This window comes from Peromyscus leucopus, chromosome 2 (assembly GCF_004664715.2).
Source record: "Peromyscus leucopus breed LL Stock chromosome 2, UCI_PerLeu_2.1, whole genome shotgun sequence".
Taxonomy (NCBI): domain Eukaryota; kingdom Metazoa; phylum Chordata; class Mammalia; order Rodentia; family Cricetidae; genus Peromyscus; species Peromyscus leucopus.
The window spans coordinates 133,598,060-133,614,227 of NC_051064.1; the positions used below are offsets into that span (position 1 = coordinate 133,598,060).

General features: G+C 43.8%; 1 protein-coding gene across 1 annotated transcript in view; it reads right to left on the bottom strand.

Moving 5' to 3' along the window:
* Positions 1-16,055, bottom strand: part of Stx12 (syntaxin 12) — a 33,720-nt gene extending 17,665 nt beyond the window's left edge. The window contains exons 1-2 of the mRNA XM_028888162.2: positions 15,809-16,055; positions 1,169-1,238 (exon numbers count right to left, since the gene is read on the bottom strand). Coding sequence (XP_028743995.1) covers positions 1,169-1,238; positions 15,809-15,926 — 188 coding nt within the window. The 5' untranslated portion in view covers positions 15,927-16,055. The remainder of the gene's footprint in view (positions 1-1,168; positions 1,239-15,808) is intronic.
* Between the last annotated feature and the right edge of the window lie 113 nt (positions 16,056-16,168).

Sequence of the window (16,168 nt, forward strand, 5' to 3'; positions counted from 1 at the left end):
AGCCAATCAGAAGCCAGACCGTTCCAGAAACACAAACATATGCAGACATGTCACCTTTCCCTAGAACAGCTCTTGTGACAGTGGTCACTCTCTCACTTCACAACGTAATGCTGCTCAGCAGGCTTTAAAGATATAGAACCTGGTGGCACAGCCTTTAATCCCAGCACGTAGGAGTCACAGGCAGGAGAATCTCCATGAGTTTGAGGCCAGCCTGAGACTTTATCTCGGGGAGATAGATAAGATAGACAGACAGACAGATAGATAGACAGATCAGAACTTTTAAAAATTACATTTTATTTGTTTATTGTATGTGGGGGGGCACAGGTGTACCAGGATGCATGTGGGACATGCTGACATCAGAGAACAATTTTCCAGATTTAAATTTCTCCTTCTACTACGTAGGTTACAAAAATCAAACTCAGATCCCCAGCTTAATGGCAAGCACTTTTCTTTACTTGGTGAAGCATCCTGCTGGCCCCAAGAATAAAATTTTTACTTTATTATTTTATGTAGATAGGTGATTTGCCTGCATGGATGCCTACGCACTACATATGAGCAGTGTCCACAGAGGCCAGAAAACAGAGCTGGATCCCACAGAAATGAAGCTATAGACAGTTGTGAATCACCATGTGGGTGCTGGGAATTGAACCCATGTCTTCTGGAAGAGAAGGGTGTGCTCGTAACCACTGAACCATCTCTCTAGCCCCAAGAATAGAACTTTAAAAGCAAAAATAAAATCAAGAAAGATGTGATTAAATACAAAAGAATCAGTTCTCCTACCAGACCATTTATTCTCTCACTTGTGGTCCCTTTCCATCACTGAGAATGAGCTGGAAATCCAACCAGACTAAATCATCAGGAGTCCTGTGTCAACAGGAGGGTCATCGACACAGGGATACATTGATAGAGCTCCTTGAGACAACTGAGGAGTGGAGGGAGTTCCTTCTCTACCTCCCTAACTTACTTGGCAAGCCTAACCAAGGGAAGAAAAGAAACTGATCAAGGCGGCAGAAATCTGGATCCATTAATACACTTTGTTCCCCTCTTCCAGGTCCAGCTAGTACCCCTGACCCACAGCCTCCTGTTCTGACCTCACAGATCTGAAGTGGAAGGACACTATGTTCTCAAAGGCCCTCACAAAATTCAACCTTGTTGGGAAGCTACTCACAAATTTTCCTGGAGCTTGCTTGAGTCCTGCTTAGTTCCAAGTTGGCTCATCAAATTCTTTATCTGAGCAGCTAGAAAGAAGGGGAAAAGACTTATTTTAAAAAATAAGCACATTCATCATGAGCATCCTACTCCTCAGAGCACTGGTCACCCCATATCCCACATACATGCAACTAACAGGAACCACACGCTAAGACCAAAATCTTGACAGACACATTCCTCCACAGTGCTTTCCAGGTTCACTTTTCTCCTACCCAGCATGTCACTGAACAGAAGGTGGTTTTGTTTGTCATCTCCAAAGAACTGAACAATTCTTCTAGATGTCCCTAGACATCTAAACTGACACTACACACTTCATCTCCTTTAAGACTGGAAAGGCGGTAGATTGGTAGTGCACACACCCAAGGCCTGGAGTTCCATCCAGTAGCACAAAAAAGGGAAGGAAATACTCACCACTTTTCAAAGAGTCTCAAAGCTACAACAATCTGCAACAACATCATCTTCTGACTTGTTTTTTTGAGAGACAGTCTCAATCTGTAGCCTAGGCTGCCCTCAATCTCCTATCTATCTTCTTGCCTCAACATTGAGCCTATAAGTTAGATTCCTGATGACTTAGTCTAGTTGGATTTCCAACCATAAATAAAGAAAAATTATTCTCAGTGACCCAAAGAGATCATAAGAGAGAGAATAAATGGTCTGGTGGGAGAACTCCTGATTCTTCTTTTTTTTTTTTTTTTAAATCACATTTTTCTTGACATTACAAGTGTGAGTCACTACACCAGCTTGCAACAAACAATTTAAATCCATGGGGGCTGGGGATGTAGTTTACTTGGTAGGGAGCTTGCCTAGCATGCATGAAGCCCTGGGTTCAAATCCTCAGCACTGCATAAAAAAACAGAGTGGTACGAGCCCTTTAGTTCAAAGGTATCCTCAGGTATAGGAAGTTCAAAGCCAGCCTAGAATACACCAGATCCTGTCTCAAAAACAACATCATTGAAAATTTATCCATCAATACAAGCTAGCTTTTTTTTAAACAGCAAATGGTTTTTAGAAAGACAATGAACATTTATTTTTAATGACAGGTGAACACTTAGCACATACAATATCTGTGCACACACAGTAAGTGACAAAGTAAAATATTCAATCCCAGCCGGCCGGTGGTGGCGCACACCTTTAATCCCAGCACTCGGAGCAGAGCAGCGATCTCTGTGATTCGAGCCAGCTGGCTACAAGTGAGTTCCAGGAAAGGCGCAAAGCTACACAGAGAAACCCTGTCTCAAAAAAAAAAAAAAAAATTCAATCCCAGGCAAAGAGACTCCAATGGAGAGTGCTCCTTCCTATATGGCATCACAGCCAGAAACAGTTTTGTTCAGCCTTTTCCTTCTCCTAGGTATCTGGCAGCCTGGGAACACTCATGTTTGAATCCCCTAGGCCTATCAATAGGGACTATGTTAGTACTGGTCTTCCTGGAACCTTCCTGTCCCTGTCCCTCACTAGTCTCTGCAACAGAGGCAGAGCTCTTGACTTCTTCTTGCTTTGCTTTCTATTTTCTTTCTCAGGTTGTCAGGGAAGGTGAGGGAAGACTTACTAAGTTGGAGGATAGTTGTATGTTTTGTGGGGGGGGGGTCCCAAGGAGATGACTGTCTGTCTCCTTGGGAACCCAGGACCTTACATATGCTAACCCACAATATCTTAAGAACAGAACTTATTAATAGACTATTCTTAGTTGGTCGGAGTGAAGTAGTGTTTACAACTAATTTTGTTTGTTTGTTTGGTTGGTTGGTTTTTTAAGACAGGGTTTCTTTAGTAGCTCTGGCTATCCTGGAATTCACTTTGTAGATCAGACTAGCCTTGAACTCACAGAGATCTATCTGCCTCTGCCTCTTGAGTGCTGGGATTAAAAGTGTGCACCACCATGCTGGCTGATGTTTACAACTGATTGGTTCCAGCCAGTTAGATATTCTTCTGTTCCTTCTCCACTATTGCTGCATCACTTAACGAGTAGGAGAACATTTTCAGGTTGATGCAGAATCTCAACAGATAATACAGCACAGACAAAAGACAGTTCCTCTGTGAGCGAGTGCATTTCCTATTCCCTCTGAATTAGTGTCAAAGCTTCATTCATGCTCTCAGACTACAAAAGTACAGGCTTAGCGAAGCAACTGAGGAAGCCAGTGCTGTATGTTAATATTACACAGGTGACGCAATACACCTTCCATATACGCACATAGTGTTTCCAGAGCTAACCAAGAAGGATGTCCACTTACTCCAAGTTTGAGGTTTAAGGATCAATCCTTCTAGGTCTAGTTGGATGGCTTAGTGGGTAACGGCACCTGCTATAAAGTCTGACACCTGAGTTTGAACCCAGGAACCCATATGGGAGAAAGAAACAACTTCCATCCTCTAACTGCCAATGGGTAGCACACATGCACCCTCCCTACACACATAAGTGAATAATTTAAAAACAAAACAAAATACCCACTTAGCCAGTCATACTGGCACATGCCTTTAATACCACCACTCAGGTGGTAGAGGAAGGTGGAGCCTCTGTGAGTTCAAGGCCGGCCTGGTCTACATAGTGAGTTCCAGGATAGCCAGAGCCACATAATGAGGCTCTGTCTAATAAACAAACAAACAAACAAATAAATAAATAAATGTCCCAAATTCATATTTCAGTAATGGTGCCCTTTAAAATACCAAAATGTTAAGCCCAGTGTAGTGACCCATGCTTATAATCCCAGCAGTCAAGAGGCTGAGGCAAGAAGATTACTATGAACTCAATAGCCTGGTCTACATACTGAAGGTATGTATGGATAGCCTGGGGCTATATAGCCAGATCTTTTCTAAAAAAATAAAATAAAATTGATCTGGTTTGCACATGCCTGCATGAGGAGGATCATGAGTTCAAGACCAGCTTTGGCTATTGTGGTGGTTTAAAGGAAAATGGCCCCCAAAAACTCACAGGGAGTGGCACTATTAGGAGGTGTGGCCTTGTTGGAGTAGGTGTGGTCTTGTTGGAGGAAGTGTGTCACTGTAGAGGTGGGCTTTGAGGTCTCATATATGCTCAAGCTATCTTAGACCACTTCCTGCTGCCTGTAGGTCAAGATATACAATGCTTAGCTCCTTCTCCAGCACCATGTCTGCCTGCATGCTGCCATGTCCCACCATGATAATAGAAACCTCTGAACTGTAAGCCACCCAATTAAATGTTTTCCTTTATAAGAGTTCCCATAGTCATAGTTTCTCTTCACAGCAACAGAAATCCTAAGACAGCTATATATCAAGTTTGAGGCCATCCTGAGCTACCTTAACTCCTGTCCCCAAAAAAACAAGACCAAGCAATTTACCTTTTGACAAGACTCCTAAGATATTTCTATTCTATTCTCTTTAGTAGAGGTTACTTATACCTCAATAATTCCATAGGAAAACATCAGCACTGTAATTACTATATTCTACTAAAATACAAATAGCCATTTTTCTTCATCACTAACATGTAGATGATCCTTATCCAAATTAAGTAAGAATTAAGGTATCACTAAAGCTATCAACTGGATGCTGTAACAATGATTTATGAAAGGCAGGCATTAGGGATGGAGATGTACTCAGTTGGTAGAGTTCTTGCTGAGTGTGCATGAAGCCCTGAGTTCAATCACCAGCACCATAAACAACCAGGCAAAGTGGTACATTCTTGTAATGCCAGTGCTTGAGAAACAGAAGCAGGAGTTTAGAGTCATCCTCTCTAAACCAGCCTCAGTCATATGAAACCCTGTTTCAAAAAGAGGGGAGAGGTAGACATGAATACTAGCTTTCACTATGCAGACACTGGGCTAGTTTATTTGGTATTTTCTTATTTGACCCTAACCAATGCTAAAGCATTAGCATCCTCCTGCTGCATGTGGGCAAAAGATGCTCAAGAGTGACAGGACTGACTTGTTCATTCGGAGGACAGTACCTTCTCCACATTGTCCTAGACCCCAGATAGCACTTACTTTAGGAAGCTTACATTCTCAAGGGTGAATAATAAACACTCACCAGGAGGTGATAGTCCTACCAAAAGAAATAAATTCAAGTAAGGGTGAAGGAGTAGGCAGAGGGTAGTCACTCACAGTGGTGGCCAGATAAGGAGACAATGAACACAGATAAAGAAAATGCACCTATGGAAGTGGGGGTAATCCAGACAAAGCGGAATTAACTAGGGCAAAGTCCTCAAAACAAGGGCCAGTGGTGTGGTGCTAGAGCTGAGTAGCAAGAGATAAAAGTGTTGGCCAAAGAGGTAGTGGGAAGCCAGGTTATAGAGGACCTTGTGCAATTATGATGAGATTTTAATTAAATGGCAAGCCCCTGATGGACTATGAATAGCATGCCATAACTAGAATTCAAATGCAGGGCTGGTTCCAAAGGCTATATGCTTTGAGTCAGAGCATGTTGCTCTCAAAGGGCTGACTCTTCAAGGAAATAGAATGCAGTCACACAGGGCTGGTCTGGATTTTCCAGGGTTCCACTTTGCCCCACCCTGCTTATCTGACAGTGCCTTAACCTAACTCCAGATAGGCTGGTGTCCTTGCTCTCACCTGCTCCCTTCCCCAGTGCCCTCCCACTGGGAATATGCCTCTGTACTCACTGGAGTCCAGCAGAGTACCAGGCACTCAGTGGGTACAAAGACACCGGCTGAGTCAGCCTCTTCCCTTCGACTTTATGGCATTCACATTACGGCAAAAGATGTGAATTAAGGTAAATCAGGAATAAGGAGATTTAACATATAAGCCAGACTAAACTATTAACTAGATGTTCAGAACTGGGCATGCTGTTTTATTTTGCTGGGCTCTTTTTCACCACTTGCAGATTATAATCAGATTTAACTAATTTTATTAAATGCTTACTGTGTGTGTGGAGTTTCATTTTTTCTCATTAAATCTTGTAATTTGTTCTACTTAGCCAAGGCTGGCCTTCATACATAACTGAGAATGACCTTGAACTTCTGATCTTCCTGCTCCACCTCTGGAGTGTTGGGGTCCTCACAGGCATAGGCTACCATGCCCAAGTTTTTGTGTTGCTAGAGATTAAACCTAAGGATTTGTACATGTTGGGCAAGTATTATGTCAATTCAGTTACATGCCCAACCCTCCCATTTGACACTGCTAATACTGAGGACTAAGTGATTTCCAAGTACTCCCACGCTGCCGAATCACAAAGTCAGTAACAATGAAACGACTTTAGTCCCAGAAGGATGGTGGGTAAACAGGGAGCCTTTCTGCAACTCAAAAGTATGGCTCAGAGATGGTCTACATGTACTTTGTTTGTTTGTTTGAGACAGGGTTTCTCTGTGTAGCCTTGATTGTCCTGCAAATTGCTCTGTAGAACCAGGCTGGCCTCGAACTCAGAGATCTACCTGCTTCTGCCTCCAGAGTGCTGGGATTAAAGGTGTGCACCATCACAGCCCAGCCTGTGACTTTCTTAATCATGTAAATGCAAGGTGCAAACTGAGCATGCTGGCACCTACTTTAATCCCAGCACTCAGGAAGCACAGGCAAGTGTACCTCTGTGTTCAAGGCTAGCCTGGTCTACAGAGTGAGTTCCAGGCCAGCCAGGGCTACACAGTCAAGACTGTCTCAGAAAACCAAATAAGTAAATAAAACGAAACACAAAGTGGGACAGCTGAGCATGGTGGCTCAGCACTCAGGATGGGGAGGATCTGAACCTCAAGCCAACTTGGACTAGAGAGTGAGACTCTGTTTGAAAGTTAGCTAATGCTGGGCAGAGATGCCACATACCCTTAGTCCCAGCACTCAGGAAGTAGAGGCGGAGGATCTCTGAGTTCAAGGCCAGCCTGGTCTACAGTGTGAGTTCCAGGACAGCCAAAGCTACACACAGAAACCCTGTCTTGGAAAAAAAGAAAAAAAGTAAGCTCAGACTATGTAAAATACATATCAAAATATGTAGCTAGTTATTCGTTACCTATCAAAACATTAAATACTCTAGAAAGCTGTGGAGATTTCATAGACTATGGAAAAAGTCAATAACCATTGTTTTCTGTGTACTTTCAGATGACATAGAACTTTTTTTCCCATCTAGACTTTTCTGATTTCCTTTGTGGAAATCGTCTGGACTTCCGAGTTATGAAGTTTGGGGAAGTAGGGCTGGGAACTTTGGAGTCATTTGCTTACTAAGCACCAGAATGAATGTAAGCCTTCGTTGGCTCTGTCTGTATTTCTGAACTAAGATATCTTCCTACAAGCTTCCATCCAGACCATGAGACATCCTAAAATCCAAACCATCCAAGCCATAAGGATGACAGGGTCTTCCATTTACCAGATGCTAAGGCAGAGTTCTTTCAGACTGCCCTCTGTAAGCACAGCGTGAGGAACTGTGACTAATGATTAGCAACCATTGGTCACACAGCTCACACCCAAGAGCTGCAGCCTTCCGAAAGCGTAAAGCACAAACCAGGAACATTTACACATATTTTCACTTTGAGTGTGCTTAAAAATATCACAATGACACATTTTGAAAATATTTTTTTTATCAAAATGAGTTAAATCTAAAAGGATCTTCTGTCCACTTGGTTAACATGAACACTCCTTTTCTTTAAACAATAAACTTTTAAAAAAATTTATGTGAATGGGTATTTTTCCTGCATGCATGTCTATGCACTGATTGTGTGCTTGGTGCCTGAGGAGACCAGAAGAGGGCATCGATCTCCTGAACTTGAGTCAAGGGTGGTTACAAGCCACCATGTGAGTTCTGGGAACTGAACCCAGGATCTCTAGAAGAGCAGCAAATTCTCTTAACCCCTGAGCTAACTCTCTAGATCTGAACATTCCTTTTCCAAAAACTCTAGCAAATGAAAGTTTTATTGGGGCGGGGTGGGGTGGTGATTGAGGAGAATGGTGTGGGAGTGTGAGGGCCAGAAGACAACCTTCGGTGTCATTCCTCAGGTGCCACACCGCTTGGCTGGCCCTTGATCTCCAAGGATCCACCTATCTCAGTCTCCCTAGCACTTCATGTACCACATCTGGGTTCTGAAGATCAAACTCAGATCCTCAAATAAGCTAGCTCTTCAGCCCCTTTGATTGACATGTTATTGCTAGGAATATGGTTCGGTGGTAGAATGCTTACCTACCACTTGTACGTAAAGGCTTGGGCTCAGTCCCCAGCACATGAAGTAGTCAGACATTTATAATGCTTTATAATACGACTTTGTATGTGCAGATCAGCTGGGGAGTGAACCAAAGATCTTACTAGCTAGGCATGTGCTCTACCACTGAGCTACATCCCCAACCCTTGTTAAAATACTCTGGATATGGGCTGAAGAGATGGCCCAGTAAGATATAGCATTTGCTGTTCTTCAAAGGACCCAGGTTCAGTTCTTGCACCTATACAGCAGCTCACAACTGTCTATAACTCCAGTTCTAGGGGACCCAATACCTGACCCTCTTTGGTTTCTTCAGGCACCAGGCATGCACGTACATACAAATGCTCATACACATAAAATAAATTAAAAAATATTTTGGATAAAGACAATTGAGAACCTCTTTTGAAATGCTACCTAATACTAGAAACTAGATGTTTATGCCAAATGTAAAGACAAACCCTTCTGTTCTGTGTAAGCAATTTTGTAATGATGCCTAGGTCTATCATGGTAGCACAAGCCTGTCACCCTAGCACTTAGGACATAAAAGCAGAAGGATCAGTTCAAGGCCAATCTCAGATATCTATAGATCTTGGGGGAAAAAACAAAAACAAAAAACAAAAAATAAAAAATAAAAACACTAGACTTAACTTCTTCTATCTCTGACCTCTCATTGCTAAAAATGTCCTGGCTAAAACTCATTTATTTATTTATTTGTTTGTTTATTTATTTATTTATTTATTTTATGTGCATTGGTGTTTTGCAATGGGTGTCAGGTCCCCTGGAACTGGAGTTACAGACAGTTGTGGGCTGCCATGTGGGTGCTGGGAATTGAACCCAGTTCCTCTGGAAGAGCAGCAGTTAGTGCTCTTAACCACTGAGCCATCTCTCCAGCCCCATGGCTAAAACTCTTAAAAAAAAAAAAGAATATGAAGTAAATCAATTTATTGTATATTACTGCTAACATCAACACCAAGAATTATTCTAATTTGAACACTCTTTATGCACTTTCTAGCAGATATCAGCAGAATCTACACGTTCCCATGAACCATAGTCCAAATCTATTCAATCATATTGAAAGCAACCTTCCATCACACGTGCGGATGGGACAAAAGTCTCCTTACGTGAGACAATCTCACGCTCTAATTCAATACACTAAAAACATTCAGAAGATGCAGAGATGACTCAGCAGTTGAGAACATTTTGTTATTCTTGAAGAGAACTTGGATTAGGTTCCTAGCACACATATGTAAGCTTACAACCACTTGTAACTCCAGTTCCAGGGGAATCTGACTCCCCTCTTCTGACCTATGAGGGTGTACCAGGCATGCACATGAAACACAGGAAAACAAACTCATAAACAAACATATTCAATGACAAAAGTACTTATACTAAAACATAAAACAAGGCCAAGTGTGATGTCATATACGTTTAATCCCAGCCCTCAAGAGGCAGAGGCAGGCAGAACTCTATGAGTTCCAGGCCAACCAAAGCTACACAGTGAAATCCTGTTTCATTTTTAAAAATAAATAAATAGAAAATAAAACAAAAGAAATCCACAAACTCAAAAAACTGCCACACCAAGCATGAAAGGCTTTTGTACTGTATGGCCAACTGGGTGTTCTGACACTCTGATGCTACATGGAGACAGTGAAAACTAACTACCACACAAACACACGCATCATATATACACACATTCATTGAGAGCTGAGCTACATCCCCAATCCTCATTACAGAGACAGGGTCTCTATACATGGAACAAGTTATTTATTCTCAGGCCAGCTGCAAACTCCTGATCCTCCTGCCTCAGTCTCTTGAAGGCTGGGATTTACCTTTTAAAAAACAGCTTCTCAAAGAGTGGTGGTGCATGCCTACAATTCTAGCACTTGAGAGGCAGAGGCAAGAAGATCAGGAGTTAAAGGCTAACCTGGGCTACATAAGCCCTTGTATCACCACTCCCCCATACCAACAAGCAAAACAAAATTCCAGTCACTAAACTAAATAGTAAATCTGCAAACTAAATTGAAAGTGAGGACTAACAATTAAAGGTATAATATTCCACTTCATACAAGAGTGACAACACGTGGTTGTTGAGCACAGACTCTGAACTAAGACTGTGCTCTTGGCTTTAAGACAGGCTCTTGATGTGTAGCCCTGCATAGCCTGGAACTTGCTATTTGCCCAGGCTGGCCTTTAACGCACTGTGTTGATCCTCCTGACTCTGCCTCTCAAGTGACGGAATTACAGGTGTGGACCACCATGTCCAGCGAGACTGCCTATGTTTGATTCCTGGCTCCACCGCTTTCTAGTTGAGTGATCTAGGGGAAATGATGACAGTGTCTGTTTCCTCACCTAAGAAGTGGGAGCACCAAGAGAAGCTTCATGTGGCTGATATGAGGATGAAATGAGCTAACAGGAGTCTAACTTTAGAATGCTGTCTGGCACATAAAAGCACTCAACTAAGGATAGCTATTATCAAACCCAAGGCCAAGAAAAATGTACTTAGCAATGATAAAAATCAATTAAGTACATACTGAATGCCAACATAGCCACTGCTGAGCCAGGCACGGTCGAAAGAGAAATGTATAATGCACGGTCCTTCATCCAACAAAAGAGCACTGCTCCAGTGGCAAGGTCAGAAAGCTCGGCTTAATTAAGGAACACAGAATATAAGCAGATATTCAGCTGCGAGGAGAGACTGCGTGTTACATTTACAGAAAAGGAACCTAATGACAGCCGGCGTGTTTTATGTGTTCAGTAGGTAGGTAGCAGGTACTGTTGGTCTGTTTGCGACAGGGCCTCGAGTAGCCAAGGCTGGCCTTGAACTCCTGCCTCCACCTCCCAAGGGTGAGGATTACAGACATCCCCTTTGTAGCAAGCCCTGCTTTAGCACGCACATGAAGTTATCTCAGTCCTCAAAACCCTATGAAATAAATAAGACCACAGATGAGGAAACTGAGCAGGAGGGGAAAAGCAAAACTCACCAAAACACTTACAAAACTGGTAAGAAGCTGAGGGAAAAGGCAAACTTAGTTCTCGAACATTTAAATGCTCAGCGGTTTCCTAGTCTTTCAGTAAACAAGCGGAGCCTGGCGTGGTGGCATACCCCTTTAGTCTCACCACTCTCGAGGCTGAGGCAAGCAGATCTGTGAGTTCCAGACCAACCTGGTCTCTTAGCCAGGCCAGCCAGAGCTACATACCCTGTCTCAAAAAACAAAAAAATTGCCAGGCGGTGATGGTACCTGCCTTTAATCCCAGCACTCAGGAGGCAGAGGATCTCTGAGTTCCAGGCCAGCCTGCTCTACAGAGCAAGCAGCAGGACAGCCAGGGCTACAGAGAGAAACTGTCTTGAAAAACCAAAACCAAAACAAAACAAAAAAGCATGTCAGAGTTGAGGCTAGTACCTCATACCTATAACCCCTGTACTCAGGAAGCTGAAGCTGGAAGACTTCTAGGAGTTCAAGGGTAGCATGAGCTACAGAGTGATATGTTGTCTCAAATAATAATAATGATAATTTTTTATAATTTCCTTTCAACTACATGAGTGTTCTGCCTATATGTATGTCTGTGTACCACCAGTGTGTTTGGTGTCTGTGGGTACTTGGAACTGGACCCAGGTCCTCTACAGGAACAACAAACGCTCTTAACCAAAAAGCCATCTTTCCAGGCCCAATTTTAATAATTTTCTTTAAAAAGTCCAGGCTGAGTATAATGGTACATAACTTTAATCCCAGCACTGGGGAGGCAGAAACAGGCAATATCTGTGAGTACCAGGCTAGTCAACGTCTGGTACTACACTACACAGACACTACCTTAAAACAAATAAATCAGCCACATAAGGAAAGAAATGCTGTTCTTTGACTGGCAGTTAACTGTGAAGTTCTTCAGGTATTCTCTTACATTTGCCTCAGAAGCATCTGTCTAGACCCTTCAGTAGGGGGGTCAAGAATTCTCCCCGGCCCCCCACATGTACTGTAGAACTGCCCGTACCAGGCAGCCAACCCAAGCTACACCTTTAGCCCACCGAGTGGGCTGCCCTGCTTCAGGCTGATTGTGTTCTCCAGCCCCAAACTCAAAGCTGTGGTTGAACAGTTCACAAAAAAAGGAACCGCCACTCTCAGACCTTCATGGGTGGTGAGTGGACATGTGCTTTTGAACATCCATTCTCAGAGAGGACTTGGGCGTTCTGGCCACGACTTTCTCACTTACAATTAGTAAGCTTCAAGACTCTATGTGGCCTGACCGCTGCCTGCCTCTCTGACTTCTTTTTCTACTTTGCTCCTTATCTTGAATCCAGCCCCACCTGCCTCCTTGCTCTTTTCTGTCATGTCAAAGTCCTTGGACTTACCCTCAGCACACACTGCCTTTCTCCACTGCTCACAAAGCTCCCTCCATTCTGGTATCTGCTCACTCAAACATCTCCTCAGAGAGGCCTTCCTCACCAGCCTATCATCCATTCCTTTCTCCCTTCCCTTTACACACTTACCTGCTTTCTTCCCCTCAAGCACCTGCTACTACCCGATATTATTTGTATGTACACACACACATGCATGCAAACATCCACACAGCACCATGCAGCACTTCCTTCTCTGGTCTATCGCCAGTGAACGGAATGCCTGTTGCACTCTGAATGAATGAACCTAGCCTATGCTGGGGACTGAGACAAACAGCAGAAAAATAATGATGAATAAGCCATGTTTCCTACCTCAAATGAGTTAACAATCTAGCAGGAAGATGGCCATATTTCAAGAAAAAAATCACAGCTTCCACAGCACACACATACAAACATACACACATTCAGCTAGGCAATTCTTTGACCTTTCTCAGTCTGTTTCCTAACCCATAGACTAGGGATAATTATTTCTCAGGATTGTTACGAATTAAGATATCACATATACCACCCTCCTCCCCATGGTAGTGTGAAAGCCTTTAATCCCAGCACTCGGGAGGCAGAGGCAGGTGGATCTCTGAGTTCCAAGCCTAGTGGTTTGGTACTATCAGAGATGTCTTTGAGCGTTTTTATCAGAGACAGCTTGTAGTGGGCTTACTCCAGAAGCAAACCACTGTCTTGAAAAAATAAGAAAAAAAAAATGCCACATGTACTTTTTTCATACTGCCTGGCATACTATGTACTTAAACCGTAGCTAGCAACATATTAATTGTTGACTCTAATAATTCCCTTGAGTCCAATGCCTAATCAACATCTAAATCAGTATCTATCACCAAGGAAACTGCTTCTATTCTCCCCCACATACAACACCTTTTTTTGTTGTTTGGTTTTTAAGACCCACTCTATTGCTCAGGCTGGCCTTGAACTCATAGAAAATTGCCTCAGCCTCCTGAGAGCTGGGATTACAGGCCTGACTCATCAATCCTAGGTTTTGGCTTTTTCCTGTTCCCCTTTCCCTCTCTCCCCTTTTCCTTTTAAATGGGTCTCATTATGTAGCCCAGGCTTGCCTTGAACTCACTATGCAGTTTAGCTTTGTCTAAGTCATGGCAATCCTCCTGCCTCACCCTCTCAAATGCTATAAGTGTGCTCCACTATGCCCAGCTTCAAACCTAATTCGACCTAAGTAAACACAAATTTGCTGTTAAAAGAATATATGCCAGTCCCTATGCTTACTATACGGCTTAATACTCAAATCCAGAATATTCCACAGAAAGTCATTCAAATTAGCTTTAGTCTTAATGCAAAAACTTCAGCCTTGAAACGAAATTTTCCTTCTTTCTTTCTTTCTTTCTTTCTTTCTTTCTTTCTTTTTTTCAAGACAAAGTTTCTCTGTGTATCCCTGGCTGTCCTGGAACTCACTCCGCAGACCAGGCTGGCCTGGAACTCACAGAGATCCGCTTGCCTCTGTCTCCGATTAAAGCATACGCCAACCCCACCCAGCACAAAATTTTCTTTTAAAACTTATTTATTTAGTATCATTATTGTGTGTGTGATATGTAGAACACACATACAAACCAATGCAAACACACACATTGCACATGCCAGGGAAGAGAGTGTGGAGGTCAGAGTACAGCTCTGTGGAATTAATTTGCCCCTTCCACCTTTACATGGGCTCTGGGGTGCAAAGCAGGTTATCAGGCTTCCACAGCAAGCACTTTACCCGGGGCCATCTTGCTTGCCCCTTGAACCTGGATTTTCTGATCTAACTTGTAGATCAGTTCCAGTTCCCTTGACAAAAGGGAACTGGAACACAAAGTACCATGCTTTCTAACCATCGATCACAGTATTCTGTTTTTAGTATCTGGGTTTAACAACCCGAACATTCTTCCTACCTCCAAACACCCAGTGCTAACCCTTCCCACCAGAAATCTATCTCTCAGCTTCTACAATATACATTTAAATTTAAAAGCAAAGTGACAAGCTGGGTTTGGTGGTACATGTCTTTAACCTCAGCACTTGGGAGGCAGAGACATGTAGATCTCTGAGTTCAAGGCCACCCTTGAAGAGTTCCAGGACAGCCAGGGTTAGGGAGAAATTCTGTCTCAAAAATAAAATAAAAGCAAAGCAAAGCGATAGCTTATGCTTTAAAGTTTACAACGTAATTGTAATTCAGAACTGACCCTACCTATTAACAGAGTATAGCTAAGCTCACAAAAACACAATAATAACACTGATGGTTGTCAGCCATCATTTATTTTTAAAATAAAGCTGCTTCTGTTGTTCTGTTTACAAGGCTCTAGGCTGATTTTGAATCCCTGGAAACAGCCTGTATTTGACTTCAGCTACAATCTTAGACTCTAGTGGCAAGGAGTGAGTTTTGAGACAAGCAGTTACAGACTGACTTGTACCACTCGGTATGTACTTGTAGCCAAGCGTCTCCGTGTATCAGATTTATACATGAGACAGAAGATGAAATCTTCATGCTTAAAATTTTGAAAACTTCTTTGCTACAAAAGACAACGTAAATTAAAATGTTCCCGGTGCATTCTCTGTAATAAAACAGGAGTCCTCCCACCCCTTAAAAACCAGCCATTGACTCTGATTTCCAAATTAATTACAGGAAGCACAGTGTATTAAGTCACCCAAACACACGCATTCGCCACTTCCCTTAATTGAAAGTTGCTGATGTCTGAGGACCCAACCGCTGAGCAGAATGTGAACCTAGAGCCTCAACCAGGAAGCCACCCCTGATCCAAACTGTGGAAAGCGAGGTGGGTGGGGAGACGGCGATGACAGGAAAAATTCGGCTGACCACTGCGCCCAGTCAAGACTGTTGTTCACAGTCCAGGAGATGACACACACTCCCTCCCACCCTCGGGCTGTCAAGTCGGCTCGGTCGACCCAACACCGTGAACTCACAACGTCTACGACAGGGGTGTGGACCTGAAGGGCCCGAGCCTGACCGACCCGGGGAAGGCAGCTCGCCGCGCCCGGAGTGGAGGCTCCCGGCGGCCTCAGGAGTGGCCCGGGCTGCGGCCGGGACCGGGCTCCGCGTCTTGGCACCCTCACCCAGGCCTGTCCCTCAGGTCGCCCCCCGCTCCCAGCTGGGTCCCCTGGCTCACTGGCTTGACTGATCCGCTGGATGTTGCCACTGCACGTCTGGATGATGCTGTTGAAGTCCCGGGGCTGGGGCCCCGAGGGCCCGGGATTCCGATACATGTCTAAGGGACCGTAGGACATGACAAGGAGCAGGGACCGGGGTCGCGCTTCACGGCGCTCCTACCGGAAGCTGCCACTAGCCGAGCCCCGCAGCTGAGAGGAAAACCGGGAAGAGAAAGGGCGGGGGGAAGGAGCCGCGACTGCGTGCGCACTGACCCCACCCACTGACAGTGCGCACGCGCATGCTCTTACCCACCCCCTTCCCGTGGTGCGCGTGCGCCGCTGTCACTTGAGAGTTTTCAAACTGCTGGCAGAGAGCGTCG